The sequence below is a fragment of the Somniosus microcephalus genome, chromosome 8 (genome assembly GCF_052327205.1).
Source record: "Somniosus microcephalus isolate GS21.2 chromosome 8, FLI_Smic_1.0, whole genome shotgun sequence".
In the NCBI taxonomy this organism is placed as follows: domain Eukaryota; kingdom Metazoa; phylum Chordata; class Chondrichthyes; order Squaliformes; family Somniosidae; genus Somniosus; species Somniosus microcephalus.
This window is the reverse complement of record NC_140994.1, coordinates 171,417,191-171,443,004: the sequence shown is the minus strand read 5'-3', so window position 1 is coordinate 171,443,004 and position 25,814 is coordinate 171,417,191. Positions and strand designations below refer to the sequence as shown.

General features: G+C 42.3%; 1 protein-coding gene across 5 annotated transcripts in view; it reads left to right on the top strand.

Moving 5' to 3' along the window:
* Positions 1-25,814, top strand: part of LOC147113931 (uncharacterized protein KIAA0232-like) — an 84,900-nt gene that overhangs the window by 38,425 nt on the left and 20,661 nt on the right. For 4 of the 5 annotated variants that reach the window (XM_085995367.1, XM_085995362.1, XM_085995366.1 and 1 more), the window contains 3 exons: positions 12,012-12,078; positions 19,984-23,087; positions 25,110-25,200. In XM_085995367.1, the coding sequence (XP_085851493.1) occupies positions 20,205-23,087; positions 25,110-25,200 (2,974 nt within the window). In that variant the 5' untranslated portion in view covers positions 12,012-12,078; positions 19,984-20,204. Of the gene's footprint in view, positions 1-11,977; positions 12,079-19,983; positions 23,088-25,109; positions 25,201-25,814 lie in introns of all 5 variants that reach the window. The other variant, XM_085995365.1, reaches the window with a different exon arrangement.

Below are 25,814 nucleotides of genomic sequence, written 5' to 3'. Positions count from 1 at the left end.
GTCAGTTTAAACATGGTAAGTAGATTTTTCCTTTTTAAGTTGATAATAGCTGTTCTTGGCAATACATTCAAAAATGATTCACCTTTTTTCTTTTTGGGAAGTGTATTGTTCGGTTTGACTTTTTCAATTCTAGGTCAAGTTGTTCTATGTAATCTTGATCTACCTGAAAATAAGCTGCATTGTAACAGTTCTGAGATTGATGAGTTTTTATATATAATGGTCTTTGACATTCTGATGACAAAAATGAGTGACATGTTGACTCATCTGAAATGGAAGATTTTTTTTCCCACTTGCTGAAATGAATAGCATGATTATATTTAGCTCCCAGTTAGTTGTTGCTTCTCATTTTTCAGACACCAAAGCTATCATTTATCGAAGATGCATATGGTAATTTAGATGACCATTTAACAGATTAAGTTAACCAAGGTAAACATTTTAAATCACCTGGTTCTGCTCGTTAAAAATTATACACCCTCATCCTTGGTGTTTTCAGTTTTTGTTGAATCTTCTGTGGTTTAGTGGCCATATGTAAAAGGACTAACCTATCAAATACCATGTAGCTTTTATTAAGCACGTAATGATCTAATGCATTTCCTAGAACATGGTAGTCTTAAATTTTTGCTATCATTTATTGGCCCGTATTTTCCGATGCCTACGGGTGGGTACAAGCTGTGTACACACCCGTAGAGACATCGGAAATGCAGGTTTCAGGCATGCAAAGCGCATGCGCTGAAAACCGGCATTTCCAATCTGTCAAGAATGCTCTTGACAGATTGGACGCCTGCCCTGGAGAAGGGCCTCTGCGAGGGGAGAGTTCCGCTTTCTGCAGAACCTTCGCCCGCTGAAAACCCTTAGAAATCAGGTGTACGGCTTGCTTTTACCAGCATAAGAGTTGAAAAAAGTAAAATAAAAATTCACTCATTTATAATTTTTAAATACTTTTAAGAAAGGTAAGTTTATTTTTTAGCCCCCTAAAAATCTTTATTAAATTTTTGTTTAAAATATTTAATTTAATGTAATTTTAACTCATTTTAAAAACATGATGGTTTTTTAAAAATTTATTTAAATGTTTTAGTGTCTTTTTGGGATGATCTCCATTCATACTTTTGACTGGTCTATCTGTCAAAAGTATGAAGGGGATACATGGGCTCTGCGGATTTTGACTCTGGAGAGGCCCAGCATCGGAAGCATCCGGACCTCGGGAGCCCTCGGGTAAGAGCGTATATTTTTTTTCCCGATAGGAGGATCCGCACGCAGGAAGCCGCCTATCGGAAATTACGGGCCAATGTCTAAATTTCTGAAATTTTTGAAAAGGCTCCAAACCACCTGGTTCTGTTGGATACTAGTTTCAGAAATGTCTGTTGAAGAGTTACACTAATACAATGATAAGTTGTATCTCGCCCATATCTTCTGTAGTGTATGCCCTCGCTGTCTTCCAGATCACGAACCTCATGGTTTCCACAAAAATCAGATAGGATTATCCCAAGAATTTTTTCTTCCTCTATTCCTTTCCACTTTTTCCTCTATTCCAATTGACATTTTTTTCTTGTTCTAACTATTTATTGATTAATGTTCCTGCTAAATAAATGATTTTAGAGAGGGCTAGAGGTAGGTTTAAAATCCCACTGGACCATCATGAGAAGTCACTGTTCTAAATTCACAGGTCTGTGCTAGATATTCATGTGTTCATAAGAACATAAGCAGGTGTAGGCCATACTGCCCCTCGAGCCTGCTCCACCATTCAATATGATCATGGCTGATCTTCACCCTCAACTCCAGTTTCTCGCCCGATCTCCATATCCCTTAATTCCCCTAGAGTCCAAAAATCTATCGATCTATCTCCACCTTGAATATACTCAACGATTCAGCATCCACAGCGATTTGGGGTAGAGAATTCTGAAGATTCACAACCCTCTAAGTGAAGAAATTCCTCATCTCAGTCTTAAATGGCTGACCCCTTATCCTGAGACTATGCCCCCGAGTTCTAGACTCTCCAACCAAGGAAAACAACCTCTCGGTATCTACCCTGTCAATCCCCCTCAGAAATCTTGCATGTTTCAATGAGATCACCTCTCTCTCCTAAACTCCAGAGAGTATAGGCCCAATCTACTCGATCTCTCCTCATAGGACAGCCCGCTCATCCCAGGAATCAATCTAGTGAACCTTTGTTTCACCGCCTCTAAGGCGAGTATATCTTTCCTCAGAAAAGGATTACAAAACTGTACACACTACTCCAGGTGTGGTCTCCCCAAAGCCCTGTACAATTGTAGTAAGACTTTCTTACTCTTGTACTCAACCTCCTTGCAGTAAAGGCCAACATGCCATTTGCCTTCCTAATTGCTTGCTATACCTGCATGCTAACTCTGTTTCCTGTATGAGGACATCTAAATCTCTCTGAACACCAACATTTAATCGTTTCTCAACATTTAAAAAATATTTTTTTATTCTTCCAACCAAAGTGAATAACCTCACATTGTACTCCGATCTGCCACCTTATTGCCCACTCACTTAACCTGTCTATATCTCTTTGCAGGCTCTGTGTCCTTCTCGCAGCTTACTTTCCCACCTAGCTTTGTATCATTAGTAAACTCGGCCCCTTCAGCTAAGTCATTTACTATGGATGTAAATAGCTGAGGCCCAAGCACTGACCCTTGCGGCACCCCATTAGTTACGGCCTGCCAACCTGAAAATGACCTATTTATCTCTACTCTGTTTTCTGTCCGTTACCCAATCCTCTATCTGTGCTAATACATTACCCCCAACCCCATGGGCCCTAATCTTGCATAACAACCTTTTATGTGGCACCTTATCGAATGCTTTTTGGAAATCCAAATATACTACATCCACTGGTTCCCCTTTAGCTACCCTGCTGGTTACATCCTCAAAAAAACTCTAATAAATTTGTTAAACATGATTTCCCTTTCATAAAACCATGTTGACTCTGCCTAATCATATGATTTTCTAAATGCCCTGTTACCACTTTGTTAATAATGAATTCTAGCATTTTCCTGACAACTGATGTCAGGCTAACTGGCCTGTAGTTTCATGTTTTCTCTCTCCCTCCTTTCTTGAATAGCAGGGTTACATTTGCTACCTTCCAATCTGCTGGTACCGTTCTAGAATCTGGGGAATTTTGTAAGATCACAACCAATGCATCCACTGTCTCTGTAGCCACCTCTTTTAGAACCCCAGGATGTAGGTCATCAGGTCATGGGGATTTGTCAGCTTTTAGTCCCGTTAGTTTCTGAAGTATTTTTTCTCTACTGATCTTAATTACTTTAAGTGCCTCCCTCTCTTTAGCTCCTTGGTTCTGCACTATCTTTGGTATGCTTTTTGTCTTCTACTGTGATGCCAGATACAAAATACTTGTTTAAAGTCTCTGGCATTTCCTTATTTCCCCATTATAATTTCTCCTGTCTCAGCCTCTAAGGGACCAACACTTACTTTTGCTACTCTCTCCTTTTTACATATTGTAGAAGCTCTTACAATCTGCTTTTATATTTCTTGCTAGTTTACTCCTCTTATTCTATTATCTCCCTTTGCTGGTTTCTGAAGCTCTCCCAATCCTCAGGCTTACTGCTATTCTTCACAACATTATAAGCCTCTTCGTTTAATCTAATACTATCCTTAACTTCTTTAGTTAGCCACGGATGGATCACTCTTCCCGTGGAGTTTTTATTTCTCTATAGAATATATATTTGTTGAGAATTTTGGAATATTTCTTTAAATGTTTGCCACTGCTTATCTGCCATCATACCTTTTAATCTAATTTCCCAGTCTACTTTAGCCAACTTGCCCCTCATACCTATGTAATTGGCTTTATTTAAGCTTAAGACTCTAGTTTCAGCCTTATAATTTCACATTGGGTTTGAGAGTGAAATATTTATCATTATGATCACTCTTCCCCAGAGGATCCTTTACTGAGATTACTAATTAATCCTGTTTCATTACACAATACAAGATATAAAATAGGAATCATTGGCTGCTCTAATAAGTGGACCTTGCATCTCCTGTGATCTTACTCTTCCACCCCACTCCCACTGGCCCACAGCTGACTGGAGCTCAAGATCTGAGTGTGTGTCTCACTTCTCAGACACTCTATGTTGCTTTCCCTAGAGAAACAGCTGACCTCTAAACCTTCCCTCAATATGTATGCTGAGAATTGATTTGCTGAGATATGAAAGGTGTCACCTTTTTGAATGACCCCTCCAACGCTGCTCCCCCCCCCCCACCACCACCACCACCGTTCCTGGGGTGGGAGCTTCTGGCATTATTTGTTTAGCTATGCCCCTACCAGAGATATTGAATGAAAACCCATTCTAACCCCAAGGTGCAAACTGCTATGGGATGTGCTCAGTAATGGGATTGTTTCATATGAAAGTATTCAATTTGATAATTCCATTAGGTATTCCACTTAATAATAGGTTCCCAAGAAGCTGGCAGAGTTTATTCCTACAAGTTTCAATAATTGGGGGAAAAATTGGGAGAAGTTCAAAATGTTCATCCTGTCTTCGGTCATGTAGGGATAGTGTGCCTCAAATAGCCGCTTGCTTCAAGAATCTCTACTTTCATGCCGCAATCGGGAGATGCTACAGAAATGTCTTTCACTTTAACTAATGCAGCCTCGCATCGCCAGAGTAGGTACTTCATGAGGTGATCTCTGCACATTGGACCTATCAGAGCTGGTTCTGGTGCATAGCAACTGATTACTACTACACCAGAAGCAGCTCTGATTGGTCCAATGTCTACTTCTGGATACATCCTATGCTGTGCCGAGATCACCCAATAATGCATCCCCTCAGGCTCTGCAAGGCTGCATTGGTGACTCCCATTCTTGGCCAGCCCATCCTCGTCACGCCCCCCAGTTTGAGAACCTCTGTTATAGATGAATTGAGTATCTCTGGAAGTTAATCCTTTTTAAACTGAACCTGACCTATTTTCAGTAACATAATATAAGTTAAACCAAAATCTATATTGGGTAAAAGTCTGTTACAGTAGCTTAGCCTTAATTATTCAACAGTACCCCAAATGCTCTAGTGTAACATTTCAACTTAACCACATTAACCTCTGGTGAGATTGTTAAATTACAAATGTTATTGTTATGTGGGTTTCTAACCACTAGAAACAAGGTCAGAATAACCAAAGCTGCTTGTGACAAAAATAAAGCAGTTCCATCTTGTTTTAGATTTGTAGATGTGCCTTTTAATCAACTCAATAGTGTAGTGTATGTACCCGTCTATCTTTAAGGGAACTATTGAATGTAACCGTTCACCTTTTAAGGGAACTACTTTAGGTGTGGCACTATTTGTTTGGCTTCTGTATACTGTAATACCGATAGTGACCACACCAGTATATAAGTGTTGTAGCAGGATTGCTGGGGCAGATTCGCCCGGACCTTCGAATAGTAAAGACCTGTTTGTTTGTTACTTCTGAAGTCTGTGTATTTATTAACTGCACAACCCACAGACTTTACAGTGGCGACGAGTCCGATCGTACCCTGCGGCAAGATTACCAAAAGCAACGAAGAGCGTCGAAGAGAGACAACCGCCCTCGTCGTGCTACCAAAAGAAAACACGAGGCTGCAACAACAGAAAGCAGGAAGACTAACAACAAAAGCTGTATCAGCAACAGGCACTGACTACCCTTCTGCCACGGTGCGGAGTGAGCCGACCAGCAAGAAACAAGGCGGCCGAAGAGACTGTGAGTAGGGGAAGGTGTAGAAGTATCCGGAGGATAAGGGCAGAGCACTCGACCTCGGTCGAGGGGGAGCTGTGCCGGCCAAAAGTCGGGTCCAACGGCGTCGGGTGACAGCCGGACCGCGATCGGCGGGAAAAATCCGGGCAGCGACCGCAGCCACGAAGCGCTGAGCCTGCGAGTAGGCGCGGGAAGAGAAACCCAGCCGCAGCCGGGGAGGGAAACACCGGTCTGCGAGAGGGCTGGGGAGGCGAACGGGAACCGTGCGGGTGAGAGCCGGGTGCGGAGAGAGAGAGACTGCGAGGAGCCAGTCCAGCGGCTGAGCTGTTCTCCACCAACGGGGTACTCAGAGCCGGCAAAACCGAACGTGCGGGAGTGGGTGAGAGACACAGCCGAAAACGGGGTGAGAGACTGCGCGAGAGCCAGTCCAGCGGCTGAGCTGTTCTCCACCAACTGGGTACCCAGGGCCGGTAACACCGAACGTGCGGGTGAGAGAGCGACAGAGCCGGGTACGGAGAGAGAGACTGCGCGAGAGCCAGTCCAGCGGCTGAACTGTCCTCCGTTAACGGGGTGTACCCAGCGCCGGTAGAGCCGTGCGGGCGGGAGGAAAAGACATAGCCGAGTAAGGGGAGCTGTGCGGTAGCCAGCCAGCGGCTGAACCTGTCCGCTGTGGGGGAAGCGTACCCCTTCCACCGGGAAGAAACGCGGGAAGCCGCCATTAGGCGGAGAAGATGCCAGAAGCGGGAAACCGCCATTGAAGTGGGCGGGGCGAGAAAGGAAGAGCGGGAAACCGCCATCTTGATTGACATACCGCCATTGAAGTGGGCGGGGAGAGAAGGAAAGAGCGGGAAACCGCCGATTTCGCGGGAAAACCGCCATCTTAGAAACAAACAAGTAAATAAGAATACTTAAAGAAATACTGGTGCTGCTCCCAAGGGAAGAAAGATGCCTAAGCGAGGGAATATTAACGACTTTAATTCTGAAATAGAAGACTGGGCCACGTACGTGGAACGCATAGAGATCTATTGCGAAGCCAACAAAATAGAGGAAGACGACAAGGCGATAACATTGCTAAACTCGATGGGGGCAAAAACATACGGGCTCTTGAAGCATCTAATAGCACCAGCTAAACCAGCGGATCAGACCTTCGAAGAAATTGTGGCTGTGCTGAAGGACCACTTGAACCCCACACCGTTGATGCTGGCTGAACGATTCAAATTCTACGCAAGAACGCAGAGGAAAGACGAAAGCAATGCGGAATACTTGGTCGAGCTGCGTAGGCTGGCGAAATACTGCCAGTTCGGAGGGACTCTGACAGAGGCACTGCGGGACAAGTTCGTATGCGGATTGTCCAAAGAAGGAACGCAGAAGCGACTACTGGAAGAAAACGACCTCACACTGGACAGGGCTGTCCTCATAGCTGCATCACACGAAGCCGCAGCGAAAGGGACGGCGGAAATGCAGCTAAAGGCGGCGGCACTCGGGGTGGACCAAATTACTGCGAGCACCACAAAATGCTACCGTTGTGGGAAGACAACGCACGACCAGAATCAATGCTGGTTTAAGAACCAAGAGTGTAGGAAATGTGGCAAACTGGGTCACATCGCGAAGGTATGCCGGTCCGGGGAAAAGACCAACAATCAACGGAAGCCACCACAAGAAAAGTACAACAAGGTACATCAGGTGGCTGAGAAGAGTGCAGACGAACAGAATTCAGACTCGGACCCAAACAACCAGGAGCTGGGTAGTCTGAGAATCCACAATGTGGGGAAAGAGACGGATCTACAAACGATCTGGGTCGTACTAAAAATAGCTGGAGTCCAAGTAAGAATGGAGCTGGACACTGGATCAGCTCTATCAGTCATCAACCGAAGGGACTACCACCGGCTATTCTCTCACATACCTTTAAGAAATACCAAGTTCGTATTACAGACATACACGGGGCAGAACGTATACCCCATGGGGAAAATAAGAGTCAAGGTGAGAGATAGAGGTAAAGAACACCCAAGAATGAATTTGTACGTAGTACCTGAAGGAGGACCACCACTTCTAGGACGGGAGTGGATTAAGAAAATAGATATGGAATGGCACTACCTAAAAGCCATAATGAGGGCGGACTCGGTACAAGCTATCAGCTCAGATTCTGAAATGGATGACGATAAGACCAATGCAAATATGGAGGATAAGGCTAAAAGGGACTTGCCGACGATGGGGAAGGAAACGCAGACATGCAGAAGGACTTATGTTACCAAGAAGAATAAAGCTGCAGAGCAGAACTCCAGGTTGACAGGGAATTCTGAGCCTGTTCAAGCAAAGGATTCATCCACGACGGAAGAACACCGAGTTCGGACTCAAAACTTATGTCAAAGTACGACAACAATTAGAACAGTTGAGTGACCGTCTCATACAAGAGATGAAAAATATGGAAAAGTTCTGGGACACCGAATGGGAGAACCTGGAAAGACAACAGAGACAGCTAGCTCAAGCAGAGAGCGACCATAGAGCCATCGTGGTCAAATACCAATCACATTCCCCTGATGCTGTTCAGGAACTAGAATATTTACAGAATGAACCAAAGGAAGAGGAATCTTCAGGGAGCCAGGATTTTATTCCAGTTCTTCTCTACGACTCCTTAAAAGCAGAGTGTGAGAAGTTGAAAGAACAGTATGAACAGGCCCAGGCTACAATTCTGGAGGGGGTTAACTCGGCAGCCTCCGAAAAGCTAGTTTCAGTAGAAGCTTATGAACAACTAAAGGTTGAATATGAGCAAGAAGTCCAAAGGCTGCAGGAAATTCTTGATGAGCTCAAGGCCAAGACAGACTCATCGATAGAAGCTCCATCCATAGATGAGAAATTAGAGGTGAAAATCATGGCAGAGCATGAAAGACAGGATGTCCAAGAACTTATAAAAACATTGAAGGACACCCAAGACAAATATGAGGCGGCAATGACCGAGGTTCAACAACTTGAGGAACAGATTCGACTGGGAATCCTTTCAGTGGAAGAACAGGACACTGTAAGAATGGTCCCTGAACATGAACTAGAGAGCATCAGGGCGCAACTTTTCCGAGCGCTGAAAGCCAAAGTTCATGAACGTAAGGTGGAAGTATTGGAGAAAGAGGTGGATGAAATGGAGAAGACTCTGATCCACCGTGTTCCCAGGGAAGAGTTAACGGTCAGCCAACTCCTTCATATGCTGCAGGACAAGACTCTGCAAGGGGAACAATCTGAACACGAGCTTCAATCTTCAGGGGGGACGAGTTCGGAGCTCTCAAAAGTCACGGAGATAGCTGAGGTGGCAACACAAATTTTACAAGGATGCCAAAAGTACGTTGAATCACGTCAAGGTGAACAGAAGAATGTGGAAACCGTTACTGCAGTAGAAGGGTTAAATAGCCTGATAACGCAATTACCGATGGAAAGGAAGGTATTGAGCTCACAAATGAGGTCCGTTGTGAAGGAATGGCAGATAACCCAGGAAGAGCGGGATGAATATGAATGCATGAAGAAGGCTTTTCACGAAAGATGTTTAGGGAAGGAACCACCGTCAGCTAACGTCCAGACGGGTGAGGAGGAAGAAGTCATCTCTCTAGCGGGCCTAACTCAGGACGAACCCGAATATTACCATGACCTGTTGAGTGACACTGAATATTACGAGGATGTGGTCTGCCCAGCTTGTGATGGAAACTCTCGAAGTGCTGAAATCCAGATGAAGCACTTAAGGTCTAAGGAACATAGAGAATTGGTGGCGCTACAGCTGGCAGCCGAGAAAGGAGCTCCGAGAGTTTCAAAAAGGCAGAAAAGAAAAAGAAGAAGCAGAAGATAATAACTGTCTAAAATATTAGCACTTCTACCATTCCAGGCAGGACATTACGAAAGGAGCTAAATCAGTTGGAAAACTGGAAAATGTCAAGACAGCCAGTTGGTTGTAAAAGTCCGCACTGCTGGTTCAACAGGACGAAAGTTCAAGCTGTTACGTCAAGAAAAAGGCTATGGAGGAGTCACGCTAGCCAGGTGAACCGGCTACACCAAAGAAATGTTGTTCGGAACGAGTCAAGATCAGAGACTGAATCTATGAACTGTTTCCACCGAGATTATATTTGTAAATTGTTTTATATGACATTGACTCCACTGAGATTATATCTGTAATTTGTTTTATAGGAAGTTGAAGATATGTATGTTTAACGGGGACTCTAAGTAATAAGCTAAAAAAGGAGGATTGTAGCGTATGTACCCGTCTATCTTTAAGGGAACTATTGAATGTAACCGTTCACCTTTAAGGGAACTACTTTAGGTGTGGCACTATTTGTTTGGCTTCTGTATACTGTAATACCGATAGTGACCACACCAGTATATAAGTGTTGTAGCAGGATTGCTGGGGCAGATTCGCCCGGACCTTCGAATAGTAAAGACCTGTTTGTTACTTCTGAAGTCTGTGTATTTATTAACTGCACAACCCACAGACTTTACAAATAGTAATGTGGCTTTTTATTTATTTAAAAAAAAATTATATTCAGAATCTTGCCCTAAGCTTAACTCTATAAAATGTTGTAAGTTTTGTCGGTTGTCTGCAAAGCTCGAGGGAGAAGCCAAACTACTTTCGAACAAACACAGCCTGTGATTTCTTCAGTTTTATGTATGACAGCCAATTATTTTAGAACATGGTCAGCAGTTATTCAAACCTAAGAAGTCCCAGTAACACTTTTCAGGGATATTTAAGGAACTGTAGCTGTTCAAATCTGTAAGTCAGTTTGGAACTTTAAAGAAATACAGTTCAGGGTAGTACCACTCCTGCAGTAGTGAGAAACAGAAGAAAAGAACCACTATACATAAAAGTTATCTACAAAAGAATAGGTTAGCATTTAAATTGTTCTCCTTTCAAGGAACTAGATAAAGAGAAATATATTCTAAATATAAACACTAGCCTATATAATCTTTTCTACTAGTCTTTCCTACATTACAACGGTGGCTACGCTTCAAAAGTATTTAAGTGGCTGTAAAGTGCTGTGGAATGTCCTGAGCCCCCGAAAGATGTTCTAGAAATGCAATTTCTTGTTCCTGTGCTGTTGGGAAATCAAAACCGAGTGTAGTCTTCAGGTGAAGCAGGGTTGGGGCAGGGGATATTTGGTACAGGGTGTGCAGATGCAATTCATTCATGCATTCTGTCTTTGGTTTTATATTTCTACTATAGTATAATGGTACGGTATTATGTAAATATAACATGCTGTAATTACACCTTCCTGCCAGTGGTGCTGCAACGGTGCCTCCAATGGTCAGGAGAGGTGGGTGCTAATTGCAGGGTGACAGGTTTTTGGAAAAGTTGTTCTGTTTGTTATCTTAGACACATTATCAAAACTTATCCAGATAGCAACGCTTGTGAAGACATAGGTAATTGATACCTCGCCTCAGTGATGAGAGATACAGGAGCCAAAAATGAGGGTTAAAAAGACCCAAAAATTTTTGACTAATATATCAGAACTTGCAGCTGGGAGGGGAAGCAGGTTATCATTTATCGGTCTTGGCTGCATTTGATCCGAATGTTTATATTTTTGTAAATAGAAATCCATCAACCAGGAAGGTTTTGTTCTTGCTGGTGACCTTAGTTTTAATTTCTCCACAAGGTAATGCATTGTATGTAGTAATTGTAAACTTTTTTCAAACATTTAATCTGTAATAGAATACAGTTGAGTTAGTGCATAGTCCCCTTGTATCTGCTAGTTCCTAATGTCAAATCTTGAGTTTAAATGTAGCTGTGTAACTTTTTGAACAAGTAATGAAAGTTCTTATTGGTCATTACAGGCTTTCGACTTATTGTATATTCATTGAAAAATGTTAAAGGGTAAATTCACTGATGGCACACTGCCAGTGAGGAGGCACACTTGAAGGAAGTGTAAGTCCGAGATAGGGCTACAACACAATAGTATCGATTCTTCAGACTTCAGGCATGACCATTGGTGAATTTACCCTTAATTATACACTACTTTCCCAGGAATCAGTCGTTTTACACTTTTGATCTCTGGATAGGAATTATACTGTAGCAAATAATTATTTTTGAGTCTAGATGAAGCAAAATATCTTGGAAAACTTGGTTTTGGAGCAGTAGCTATATTTGTTCACTCTTGCCACCTCAAATAAAAATGCTGCAATAAATGTACCTTTCTGCATTGTACGTAGTCATTTCCCTAGTATTAAATACTAAAGTCTGCAATATTTATATTGTTTTAAAAGTGACTTTTTTTTACCTCCTGGGTGTGCTTTTGTTGTTTCTTCTGCTCTCATACAGTTAGTTTTGTGACACATTTCCTCCATCTTCGCAGAGGGCAGTCCTTGAAACCTTGGTGGTTGAATCGTGTGTCAAATTGAAAGACCTACATAACAAAAACAGTAAGCGGCTTTATCAAAGTGCTTTAAAATTATCTATACTTATCCCAACGTTCAAGTGCTGGTAGACTGTCATCTTGTGATTCAAGATTTTATTATAACTTTTATGTTGTAACTTTCAGAAAATGTTATGTACAGGAAACTCTTTTTTATCTGGCACCAACGGGACCAGTGTGGTGCTGGTTTATCAAAAAGTCCGGATTACAGAGAGGTATAATTTAAAAGGTACGAGTGCTCTGTACACAGCAACAAATCCAGGCTTCCCTGTTGCTTAGCAACATGTGCAGGAACTCCGGCCACAGACCAAGTGTCCCTGTTGCTTAGCAACAAGTGCACGAACCCCAGTTACACAGCCACAGATCCAGAAACTGCCACTAATATGAAGTAAAACTTACCTGAACCTACTCCTGAATTTTGCCGGTTAAGAGATTTCCGGTTATTTAGGTGCCGGTTAAAAGAGAGTTTCCTGTAACTGTTTTAATTTAGCAGTGTAAACTGTTTTGAATTGGGCATTTTAAGAGATTCTGTGCACTTCATGTTACCTGTCATATTAGGTTGAGCATAGCCAGGCAATTCCAAGGAAGACTGAGTTAATTATTTTACAAAAAGTACTGACTTTTATCTGATAGTAGTAGTAGTAGTAGTAGTACAGGAAACTTTGTGATATACAGGACCGAGCTGTTGCCGTCCCATCAAAACTGCCGGACAAACCAGCGCTAACGTTAAAACATACGGAAGCTTTTGAGCTCCGTATCTAGCAACAAACCCTGTTGCTTAGCAACAGCTTCTAAACAGTCGGCCGTAGCTTGCAAACGTCTCTGTAGCTAAGCAACAGCTTTAGCTAGACCTTGCAGAGCCTGACTAGTGGGGGAAAAAAAGCAACGAAAAGAAAAAAAACTTACTGAACCGACTCCTGAATTTTGCCGGTGGCTCGAGCATTCCGGACAGTTAACCTCCGGATAAACCAAAGTTTCCTGTAGTAGAAAACACCATCTCCTCAAACATTATCCAGTCAGGTGAAAGCAAAACTCTACATCAGCCAAAGATTAGGTACAAAGGTGAGTGTATATATAATCTTATTTCTTTTTTAATTCAGTTAATGCACTTCATTTCCTTTTGCACCCTAAACTTTTCCATCTATAAGTCCACCAAAATTCTCCTTCTGCTTTTTCAGCAAAAAGAGTTAAAATTACACAGACAACTTTATCTCAGCATTTTATTTTTCATCTCTAGTTGAAGCAAAGTTAAAAAAAAAAGTCAAATATTAGTTCTTTTGCCAATTTTCCTAAAGTTTGAGTTTTTTATAGTTCAGTTTTTCATTCCATGTTAATATACAGCAAAATACTACATTTAATAAATATTCCTTTTAGCTTTTTAGAATGATAAAATTGCCAATGCTATTGATTACTTGGTTTGGTACTTGATAATTAATGTTCATAATTTTAAGCTTGGAGTGAGTAGCTATGGGTTGGAAGGCCTTCCTACAACAACAACAACAACAAGCATATATATAGCATCTGTAACGTAGTAAACCGTCCTAAGGCGCTTCACAGAAGCGTTATCAAACAAAATTTGACACCAAGCCATGTAAGGGGAGATATAGGGCAGGTGAGGTAGGTTTTAAGAAGCGTCTTAAAGAAGGAAAGAGAGGTAGAAAGGCGGAGAGGTTTAGGGAGGGAATTCCAGAGCAGCTGCAGGCACGGCCGCCTATGGTGGAGCGATTTATAGAATAGAATCATAGAATGTTTACAGCACAGAAGGAGGCCATTTGGCCTGTCGGTCATGCCGGCTCTCCAAGAGCACGATTGAATCTGCCTCCACCACCCTGTTAGGCAGTGCATTCCAGATCCTAACCACTCGCTGTGTAAAAAAGATCTTCCTCATGTCGCTTTTGGTTCTTCTGCCAATTACCTTAAATTGGTTCTCGACCCTTCCGCCAATGGGAACAGTTTCTCTCTATCTACTCTGTCAAGACCCTTCATGATTTTGAACACCTTTATCAAATCTCCTCTCAACCTTCTCTGCTCTAAGGATAACAACCCCAGCTTCTCCAGTCTATCCATGTAACTGAAGTCCTTTATCCCTGGAACCATTCTTGTAAATCTTTTCTGCACCCTCTCTAAGGCCTTCACATCCTTCCTAAAGTGCAGTGCCCAGAATTGGACACAGTACTCCAGTTGAGGCCAAACCAGTGTTTTATAAAGGTGGTTCATAACTTCCTTGCTTTTGTACTCTATGCCACTGTTTATGAAGCCAGGATCCTGTATGCTTTTTTAACCACTTCCTCAACTTGCCCTGCCACCTTCAATGATTTGTGCACATATACCCCCAGGTCTCTCTGTTCATGCACCTCCTTTAGAATTGTACCCTTTAGTTTATATTGCCTCTCCTCGTTCTTCCTCGTTTTATTCCATGGGCTTCAATTTTGCTGGCAAGCCTATTATGTGGCACTTTATCAAATGCCTTTTGGAAGTCCATGTACACCACATCAACCGCATTGGCCTCATCAACCCTCTCTGTTACCTCATCAAAAAAACTCAATCAAGGTAGTTAAACACGATTTGCCGTTAACAGATCCGTGCTGACTTTCGTTAATTAGTCCACACTTGTCCAAGTGACTGTTAATTTTGTCCCAGATTATCGTTTCTAAAAGTTTCCCTACTATCGAGGTTAAACTAACTGGCCTGTAGTTGCTGGGCTTATCCTTGCAACCTTTTTTGAACAAGGGTGTTACATTTGCAATTCTCCAGTCCACTGGCACCACCCCCATATCTAAGGAGGTTTGGAAGATTATGGCCAGTACCTCTGCAATTTCCACCTTTACTTCCCTCAGCATCCTAGGATGCATCTCATCTGGTCCTGGTGACTTATCTACTTTTAAGTAAAGCCAGCCTATCTAGTACCTCCTCTTTATCAAATTTTATTATCCCATCCAGTATCTCCCCTACCTCCTCTTTCACTATGACCATTGGCAGCAACTTCTTCCTTGGTAAAGATAGATGCAAAGTACTCATTTAGTACCTCAGCCATGGACTCTGCCTCCATGCGTAGGTCTCCATTTTGGTCCCAAATCGGCCCCACCCCTCCTTGCTATCATTTACTATTTATATGCCTATAAAAGACTTTTGGATTGCCTTTTATGTTAGCTGCCAATCTATTCTCATACTCTCTCTTTGCCCCTCATTTCATTTTTCATTTCCCCTCTGAGCTTTCTATATTCAGCCTGGTTCTCACTTGTATTCTCAACCTGACATCTGGCATATGCCCCCTTTTTCTGCTGCTTCTTTCTCTCTTTCGTCATCCAGAGAGCTTTGGCTTTGGTTGCCCTACCTTTCCCCCTCGTGGGAATGTACCTCGACTGTACCCGAACCGTCTCCTCTTTAAAGGCAGCCCATTGTTCGATTACAGTTTTTCCTGCCAATCTTTGATTCCAATTTACCCAGGCCAGATCCATTTTCAGCCCACTGCAATTAACCTTCCTCCAATTAAGTATTTTTACTTTAGATTATTGTCTGTCCTTTTCCATAGCTATTCTAAACCTTATGATTCTGTGGTCATTGTTCCCTAAATGTTGCCCTATTGACACTTGCTCGAGTGGCGCATGGACTGGTTGGGCCGAATGGCCTGTTTCTGTGCTGTATATCCTATGTAATCCACATAATACTTGACTCACCTCATTCCCCAGAACCAGATCCAGCAATGCCTCCTTCCTCGTTGGGCCGGATACATACTGATCAAGAAAGTTCTCCTGAGCACACTTCAGAAATTCTTTCCCCTCTCTGCCCTTTACACTATTACTATCCCAGTCTATATTAGGGTAATTGAAGTCCCCCGTTATCACTACTCTATAGTTCTTGCACCTCTCTGTAATTTCCCTGCAAATTTGCTCCTCTATATCCTTCCCACTAGTTGGTGGCCTATAGAATACACCTAATAGTGTAATGGCACCTCTATTGCTTCTCAACTCTAACCAAATAGATTCTGTCCTTGACTCCTCCAGGACATCCTCTCTCTCCGGCACTGTAATACTCTCCTTAATCAATACTGCCACCCCACCTCCTTTCTTTCTGTCCTTATCTTTCCTGAACACCTTGTATCCAGGAATATTTAGTACCCAATCCTGCCCTTTTTTGAGCCAGGTCTATGTTCTCACCACAACATGATATTCCCACATTGCTATTTGCGCCTGCAGCTCACCAACCTTATTTACCACACTTCATGCATTCACACACACGCACTTTAAACCTATCTTAGACCTTCTTGTATTCTTAGTCAGATGCCACCTAATACCATACTACTTACTGTAGTGCTATCTGTTTCTCCCAATCCTTTGGGCACCTTGTTTCTCCTTTATGATGCTGCATCGTGGTGCCCACCCCCCGCCAAATTGGTTTAAACCCTCCCCAACAGCACTAGCAAACCCCCAGTGAGAACATTGGTCCCAGCTCTGTTGAGGTGTAACCTGGCCTGTACAGGTCCCACACCCCCTAGAACTTGTCCCAATATGCTTGTAATCAAAGCCCTCCCTCCTGCACCATCTCTCCAGCCACGCATTCATCTGCTCTATCCTCCTATTTCGATACTCACTAGCTCGTGGCACTGGGAGTAATCTGGAGATTACTACCTTTTGAGGTCTTGCTTTTTCATCTCTTTCCTAGCTCCCTAAAATCTGCCTACAGGACTTCATCCCACTTTCTACCTATGTCATTGATATCAATATGAACCACAACCTCTGGCTGTTCACCCTCCCCCTCAGAATGTTCTGCAACTGCTCAGTGACATCCTTGACCCTGGCACCAGGGAGGCAGCATATCATCCTCGAATCACGTCTGCGGCTGCAGAAATGCCTGTCTGTTCCCCTAACTATTGAATCTCCTATCACTATTGCTTTCCCGATCTTCCTCCTCTTTCCCTCCCCCCCCCCCCCCCCCCCCCCCCCCCCCCAGGTACAGCTGAGTCAATGTGGACTTGGCTCTGGCTGTACTCCCCAGAGGAACCATCGCCCACGCCAGTATTCAGTTCCGAATACTGGTTAGAGTGTGAGTTGCACTCAGGACTCCTGCACTACTTGCCTGGTCCTCCTTGTCTGTCTGGCGGCCACCCATTCCCTTTCTGCCTTCATACTCTTACGCTGCAGGGTGACCACCTCCTGAAACGTGCTATCCACGTTGCTCTCAGCCTCACGGATGTACCGCAGTGATGCCAGCTGCTGCTCAAGCTCCGAAACCTGGAACTTGAGCTCCTCCAGCTGACGACACTTCCTGCACATGTGGTTGTCCAGGACACGGGACGCGTCCTGGAGTTCCCACATGGCATAAGATGTGCATTCCACTGGATTAAAATCGGGAATGCGCAAGACGCCAGAATTGGAGGAGCGCAGATATTTCGGAGGGTTGTAGGGCTGGAGGAGCTTACAGAAATGGGATAGGGCAAGGCCATGGAGGGATTTGAAAATACGGATGAGAATTTTAAAATCGAGGCATTGCTTAACTGGGAGCCAATATATGTCAGCGAGCACAGGGGTTATGGGTGAATGGGCAGGAAAGTTTTGGATGAGCTTAAGTTTATGGAGGGTGGAAGATGGGAGGCTGACCAGGAGCGCTTTGGAATAGTTACGTCTAGGGGTAACAAAAGCATGGCTGAGTGTTTCAGCAGCAGATGGGCTGAGGCAAGGGCAGATGTTACGGAGATGGAAGTAGGTGGTCATGGTGATGGCAAGGTATGTTGTCAGAAGTTCATGTCGGGGTCAGATATGAGACTAAAGTTGCGAACAGTCTGGTTCAGCCTTTTGACAGTTGCCGGGGGAGGGATGGAGTTGGTGGTTAGGGAACAGAGTTGGTGGTGGGGATTGGGCTTCCCAGTTTTTAGTTTGGGGAAATTGCTGCTCATCCAATACTGGATGTCAGACGAGCAGTGAGACAATTTAGAGACAGTGGTGGTTTTAAGGAGTGTCTTAAAGGAAGAAAGAGAAGTGGAGAGATTTAGGGAGGGAATTCAGCGCTTGGGGCCTCGGCAGCTGAAGACACTGCTGCCAATGGTGGCGCAGTTACATAAAGATTAAACAATAGGAGTGTGTTACAAGGTAATAGTGCACTTGCGTGGTTAGGATGGAGTCCTAAACTGCAAGAGTAAGACTTAACTGATTGTGTTGCTGTATTGAAACATTTCCCAAGTGTTCTAAAATGTTATTGTACGAATCTGGAGCGCTTTGCTTCGTAGAAGCTGTATGGTGACATTCTGTTTGATATATGTCACTTTGTGTTTACCTTCAATGTATAATTTAACAAGAGAAAGTGATGTTTGAAGAGCTGAGCAACTTTGATGCTAGACCAGAATACAGCTGAGAGAAGAAGTTTTGAGAAATAATAGATGTAATTATTATAAAGGTGTATCACAGCAAATTGATTCAGGTACTGTAAATGACCGATTGTGAATATATTGTGAACTTCATCAAATGAGTTGAGTGTCACCATGATCTGCGGAATGAGCACATTCTCTGATGCGTAAAACATGTGCCATATTTATTTATCTCCCCACCCCTACACCTCCTTCCCTCCCCCATCCACAAAATTACTGGCCTGTGACATTTGCATCAAATCACAATGAGCAGCGTAATATTTGCACAGTACCTCTTATTTTGACGGTCTGGTACCCTCTTCATCTCCTCACCCCAGGTTTTTTTTGTTTACTAGTTGTACTTGGCCAGCTGCCAAACAGAAATATAAGCGGGGCCTGATGGAAACTCCCCTTCCAATGAATTATCACCATGGAATGTACTTTACATTGTCATTCCCACTGACTCCTTTAGCGTAATAAAATTCAATCCATTGTGTTACAGATGCAAACTGACACTTATTTTACATTAATTTTATATTCAGAACATCAAATCCTTGAGCACCCTATAACTCCCAAGCGATAATCCTTTTATTTGATCGCATCTTGGAATGTCAATGTGTGAAATATTGCAGTGTATTGAATTATTAATTTGATATGCTCTAATTATATTGCTCTTTACTCTGATATACTCAACTAATTGTGCTGCTGCATGCTCCTGGCCAGGTTCCACTCAGCTCTCATGGTGCTACATGAGCTTGCAGTATATAGGTTTAGAAATGCAGAGCAGGTAAGTGTTGCACCCTGAGAGAATGGGATACTGGCTGGAGAGTCCCAAAGGAACAAAACCAAACCTGGCCAGGTGCAGAAATCTTGATATATTGAGATATCCTGGTACACTTGGACTTCAATCTATCATGACTCCATTGTTCCTACTAGGCTTGTTTATTTTTTAAATACACAAACAAGCTTCTTTGAATAGGTTACATTTTATAAATGTATTTGACCAATGTAATGTATACAAATTGAGAAGTACATTTCAACTTCAGTATTTAGTATAGTTTTATATATTTAACTCGGCAGTAATTGAATCTGGAAACTTTATGGTCTTTCTGACTCGGGTGGGGTGGGGAGGCAGGGGTGCATTTACCTCGAGGAAAGGTAGCAAATAACCATTCTTTGTGTGTAGACCTGAGCAGTGACCATTAGTAAGCTGTTTGATTATGGGATGTATCGCAACCGAAGCCTGATCCTGTTCTTATCTGACATTCATGCGTACACTTTTAGTTGTAATTAGTAGTTGTAATTAGTGGATGGCAATCTGGAGCAGAAACACGAGCTGATTTATATTATCCCCATTTCTGGCTCAGGAACATTTAACTAATTACAGCACCTGCCTGTTCCACACTAATACCATTCAGGCTGAGGTTGGCTAAACTAGCATTAAACAGGAATCAAACCCATGACCATCCTTTTTTTTTATATCACTCTGATCTGTTTCACCACTAAGCCATCTGAAGAGCTATACTAAGTTTTTGCTATGCAATTTAATATTTATTAAATGCTTATTTTTAGGTATAATAAAGCCTTTCCACGACTGACTGAGAAAATTCCTTCGCTGTCGTAAGGAAAGGCGGTTTGGGAAAATCCAACGTATTTCTCTAAAATAAGTTCCTGTGTAGATCGTGCACCAGAATCGAACAGCAAATCTCCAAGTTGTGCACAAGGAAGAGAGTCTATTTTCTCAGTGCCATTAAGTCCTGGTCATTTTTCCAAGGAAAAGTAAAGAAAAGAAAATGATGCACGGTATCTTGGGTTTAGAGAAAACAAAATCAATGCAGGATAATTCTGTACAAGCACCAACTCATTCGAGTTCTGTTTCCTCTGACTCCAGCGAAGCTGAAAATGACTTGTATGATAATCCTGAGGAAATTAAAACTTATAAAGTTCCACAAACCCAGTGCAAGAGATGGGTGGCGGATAGAAACCGAACACAAAAGGAGAGTCAAGTTAGAGCATCTCTCTGTTCTAATGATAAACCCTCATTAAGAAAGAGTACTGGCAAAGTCAGTGGGTTGAACAAGCAACGACATAATAAAAGATGGAAGAGGTCTACAAAAGCTGGAAGTAAAAAAAATGCAGATTTGAACACTGCAACAGAGCTGAAGTTTAAAGACAATGGACAGGAGTTCAAAGAAGAACCACAGTGGTATACTGAGCCACTTTCAGACACTGTAATCTCTAATAATTTAAAAAGTAAGTTAGAAACTGCTTACAAGAGCAGTTTACCTTCATTTGATGCTGACCTATTAGAAAAATTGCCAGCATCCATTAGGGATCTGTGTATTGATGACAACTGTCCAACAGATTACCTCTGGACAGGTGCATTTGTTGATGGTCACTTTGTTGATATCCCGGCATTACTTGATAAAAGAGAGTTCACTGAGATTTTAGATTGTTCTAAAACAAATTCTGATTCACTGGATCTTCAGAAATCAGTAGACCTCTTCTGTGAAGGAGATATTAATCAATCTATGGTGGATTCTTGTGCCTTTGATTTGAAACAAGACAGTGGAATCCTTAACCTCATTGGAAGCAAAAATGAAGACTTAACTCAATTTGAAGGGGAATGTAGTGTAATATTAGATGGATTACCTTTGAATATATGGGAGGATGGCCCAACAACAGGTGGAGTAGAAGCCTTAAGTTCTCCATCAGGTACATCCTGCACAAATCAACTCCGCTCTGATCAAGTTAAACTTTGGTTGTCCTCTACTTCTGGTTCATCTTTAATTGGTAAGACAGGAACACAACCATTTTGCAAAGATCCTACTCTTTTGTCAGATAAAGATGATGGTTGGCAAGATCATTCAGAAGCCAGTGAAAAAGATGCATATTTTTCAGTTATTAAAGATCAGAATGATACTGTATTTTCTTCTGGTGAAACAACTAATTGGAAAAGTAATCCACAAGGCGAGAGTGTTTCATTAGAGCCATCTCAATCTTCTGTGTTAATTGCTACCAAAGATGATGACTCTATTGAAAATAAATCCAGTTTTTCAAACATTTTTAGAGAAGACTGTAGTTCCTGGTCTGTCTTGTGTAAATCTGGTAATTTAATGCCCCCTTTTACTTTAAGGAATATTGACTCAGTAACCTTCCCTATTGAGCTGAATGTAAATATGGCTACAGGCATCCCAACTGCTTGCTCAGAAGATGACCTACTTAGTTTGCTACCTGGCAGTGAGTATCTCCAGTTGGATGATAGTTTTTTAATTGAACTTCCAGTCATGGCTTCAAAAGAAAAATTGGGGATAACAAAACATGGCGTTCAAGCAGATGAGATCGAAGCCGGAAAATGGAATCCAATTTTTGGAATTTGTCAAGAGAGCCTTTCTGAAAAGAAGGATGACTTAAACTCCAGAGTAATTGAAGAGATATGGAAAGCTACACCAGAAGAGGATGAAACAACATTTTCAGAAGATGGGATAAAGAACCCCAAATGTCATAGCTCTTCCTTAGCAACAGAGATACCTAAACAAGCAGCTCTTGCAAAACTTCAGAACTGTCCTCTCCAAAAATCAGAAAGTAATTTCTGGGAAGACAAACTGAGAAAATCTCAAATTTTGGATTCTATGGATGTTGATATGACAAAGCATGGTAGTGAGTGGAAAACTGGTTCTGAACAGACAGATATTTCAGTTACAGGAGGCATTGAACACTTAATGACTCAGAGTAACAAGAAAGAGAGTGAATTTTCACCTTCAAAGAATACCCTTCTGAAAACTACATCCACTCATAGTACGTTGGAGTCCAGCAGCTTTATTGCTGATCCAAAGTCTTTGATAAAGGCCGGTTTGCAACAAAATGTCCATGTTGAAGGTATAGAGGAGCAAAGTATAATTGATGACATTTCTATAAACCTACCTGAAGATTTGTGGGGAAATTTAACTGATTATCTAAATGACTCCACAGAGCCTAGGGAGTGCTCCTTCCTCCCCTTTGAACTCAGTTGTCCTGTTCCACAAATGCTTACTTTAACCAGTTCATTCGATTCTAACACTGGCAAAATGAACCAATCGCCCAAACTCAGTTCAGATTTAATAATTCCCCATGACAAATTACAGAGTTCAGTACATCAAGACTGTATGACAATGTCAGTACAGACCAACATTTATCCCACCTCTGTACAATTATTTACAAAAGAAGTGGTTCTTACAAGATTGCAGGACATTCCTGTCCAAAAAACAGAATGCAATTTCTGCAAGGATCAACAGGGATCATCTGAAATGACATCTGGTAGTTCAGATTCTACACCAGGTAAAGAGAAATCTGAATGCCACCGAGTTCCCAAAACCAACCTCAAGCAAGATGTGCAGATTTTTCAACGAGTGGAATTCGAATCAAAACCCTGTAAAGAGACTGGTCTAGATAAAAGCAATTTAATATCTCAGGATGCTGATGAAGATAAATTGAGCTTTCTCCAGTCTGAATCCCAAGAGCATGATCATTCAAAGATGCCTCAGCAAACCGCAGATTGTAAGGTTTGTACTTCCAATACGAAAAAGAAGGAAGAGGAAGATGACCAGCAGCAATTAGAAAAGGGCAAAGCAAGCAAGGGTGAGGATGAGCTTGAACTGTGTAAGGAAAGTTGCCCTTTCTCTCTCAGACATTCAGAGGTATGTAAAATATTAGATTATTTTTGAAAAATTGCATGTTATCTAATTGGAGCTTAATACAGTACTCCTAATTCAAAGTTACGTGATTAAAATTTATCTGATTTATTTATAGTGCAATTCTTGCTTTACATTACTTAATTTGAATTATCAGGAATATACTGTGTCCACATGTAGTTTATACAACAGAATTAATGGAATGCACAAAAAATGAAGTAACAGTTTTAATTCAGATTTTTAATTTTTAATTTAGTTGATGAAAGTGAGGAAGACCAGTACTGGAAAATGCAACACTTTCCATTTCGGACATCCAGTGTTGGCACCAATCACTCCCAAGTCAGATCTAAGCTAGTTGGATGAAGTGTAAAGCACTCTTCTTTCTGCCTCAAACATGTGCCTGAGCCTCAATTTCAGAAGGGCACCCATTACTCTGCTAGTGAGACATTTTTTCTATTTCTCAAATCAATTGTCCATTTTTTTTCAGTCAGCTGGGTGTCTGACACTCTTGGAAACCTGCCCCCATGTTTAAGTTTTCAAACTAAACTACTGGGAAATCCACACAGGAAGTTTACCCAACATTGAATGCACAACCTGCCCATTAGGGCACAGTCCATTCAGAACATAAACACAGGTTGACAAGAGCCAAGGTTTGGAGGCAGCTCAAGTGTGCAGAGGGGTAACAGCCAAGATATCCTACCTATTGGGCATTGGCTTTAAAGATTGTTTGCAGTTAAGTGGAAAGAATGCCATCTCTCAGGCCTACTCCACCAGATTCCATTAATGAGCCAATCTGGCTGGTCAGTCAACAGTGCCCTGGAGTACTTTGGGGCCTTGTCTGCCACAGGGTTTGACTTAGTTCTGACTTCTGTTGTCAGGTGATTCATCTTCAAACAACCTTAAACCCAAAAAGACCTACTTCCCCCTCTTTCCTTTCTTCCCCCACCCCCCCAAACCAGAGAGGACAGTCACTAATTGATGAGTTTGAGCCCTCATTGTGTAGAAAACAGTGCCAGGAGCTCCTCACAAGCAGAACAACTTACCATAAAATGTGCGTCCATTGCCATAATTCTCCTGATTACTGCATGGATGGTGATTCCAGCAGTTGAAGGTGCAGAGTTTCAGCAGCTTCTGCTTGCCTCTCTAATATAATCATAATTGGCACTGAACTCTGGATATGTAAGTGTTCTCATACGTAGCCTCCAAATAACACTATCCAGCAGCTGTTGTCATTTCCACTTGTTTGCTATATGAGGGGCACTTGCCATCAGTGTTGTGGATGAATTTGTGCAGGGCAGCTTGCAGTGTGCCAACAACCTTGATATTCCAGACCTCCCAAGTACATTGTCAGGCTCACTTGTCACAAACTGATTAATGCAGGTCCTCATGTAAGTGACTTTGGCGTGGCCACTAACGCTGACTCCAATGTACTCGGTAACAGGGCATTGTAAGCCAGAGCCTTCCCTCCCTGCAACTTTCTCCTTTTTGCCATAAATCCATCTCTCAGCTTGATCCTGGTTTTCACACAAGCTAGAGGAAACCCTTCAGTTGTATGCCAGGAGTTCAGAAGTGTTCACCATTTCACATGTTTTATATCCCACAGGCTTAATCTACACGGGAATGAGTAAAACCAAAATAGCCTTTGCCCATGTCTGGTTATCCCAAATCTTGAGTTTGGCATCCATCAGGTCCCCCAGGTACCAATAGAATCAACAATTGGGACAGAGGTCTATTATATCTTCCAACTGATTATCTTCAGGATCCCTTCTTGAGCTGAGCAAAGTTGGTAATAGTCAAGGCAGAAACCATTGCATCTTTTCAATTAAGGATAGCTAACCATTTGAAGCATAAGATGATTCAGGACTATGGGAGAAACCAGGGCATTAGTAGGATTAGTTTTGGATTGTGCTAGCAAGAGGTAGTACAGATGCGATGGGCCAAATGGTCTCCTTGTGTGGTTCTAAATGCATTGCATATTAATTTTAAAGAGTCTTTAAATTCTAAAAAAGATGAATATGTTCTATTCAGGTTCTCTTATCCAAAGCAGAAAGCCCCAAGGATTGTCCCAGAGAGACGTGTTGCCTGCTCCTTGACAGCCACCTTTCTTCAAAAAATACAGGTCAGTAAATGTTGCAGGTTGTTGGGCTTTTTCATATTTAAATGTGGAGGATTTGAGGGGCATAGACGTGGAAATTCTAGTACATCAATAATCTCCATTAAAGACACATGTTACAACTGTAATGATTATAAATATTACTAATTATGGTGGACATTTGAACAATTGTAGGACCAAATTATATACAGGAAACTCCCTTTTAACCGGCACCTAAATATCCGGAAATCTCTCTTAACCGGCAAAATTCAGGAGTCGGTTCAGGTAAGTTTTACTATATATTAGTAGCCATGTAACCAGGGTTCCTGGATCTGTGGCCATGCAACCGGGGTTCCTGCACCTGTGGCCATGCAACAGGGACTCCTGGATCTGTGGCCATGTAACCGGGACTCCTGCACAAGTGCCGTGTAACCGGGGCTCCTGCACCTGTGGCTGTGTACGGGGCTCTCGTACCTTGGTAAGTATACCTCTCTGCAATCCTGACTTTTTGATCAACCGGCACCACGTCGGTGCCGGATAAAAGAGTTTCCTGTAACCGCCTATGTGTGGCATTTGTTATTCTGTCGGAACATACCTCGTGTCTTGTTACTGTACACTTCTGAAATGCCACTTTTATAGTT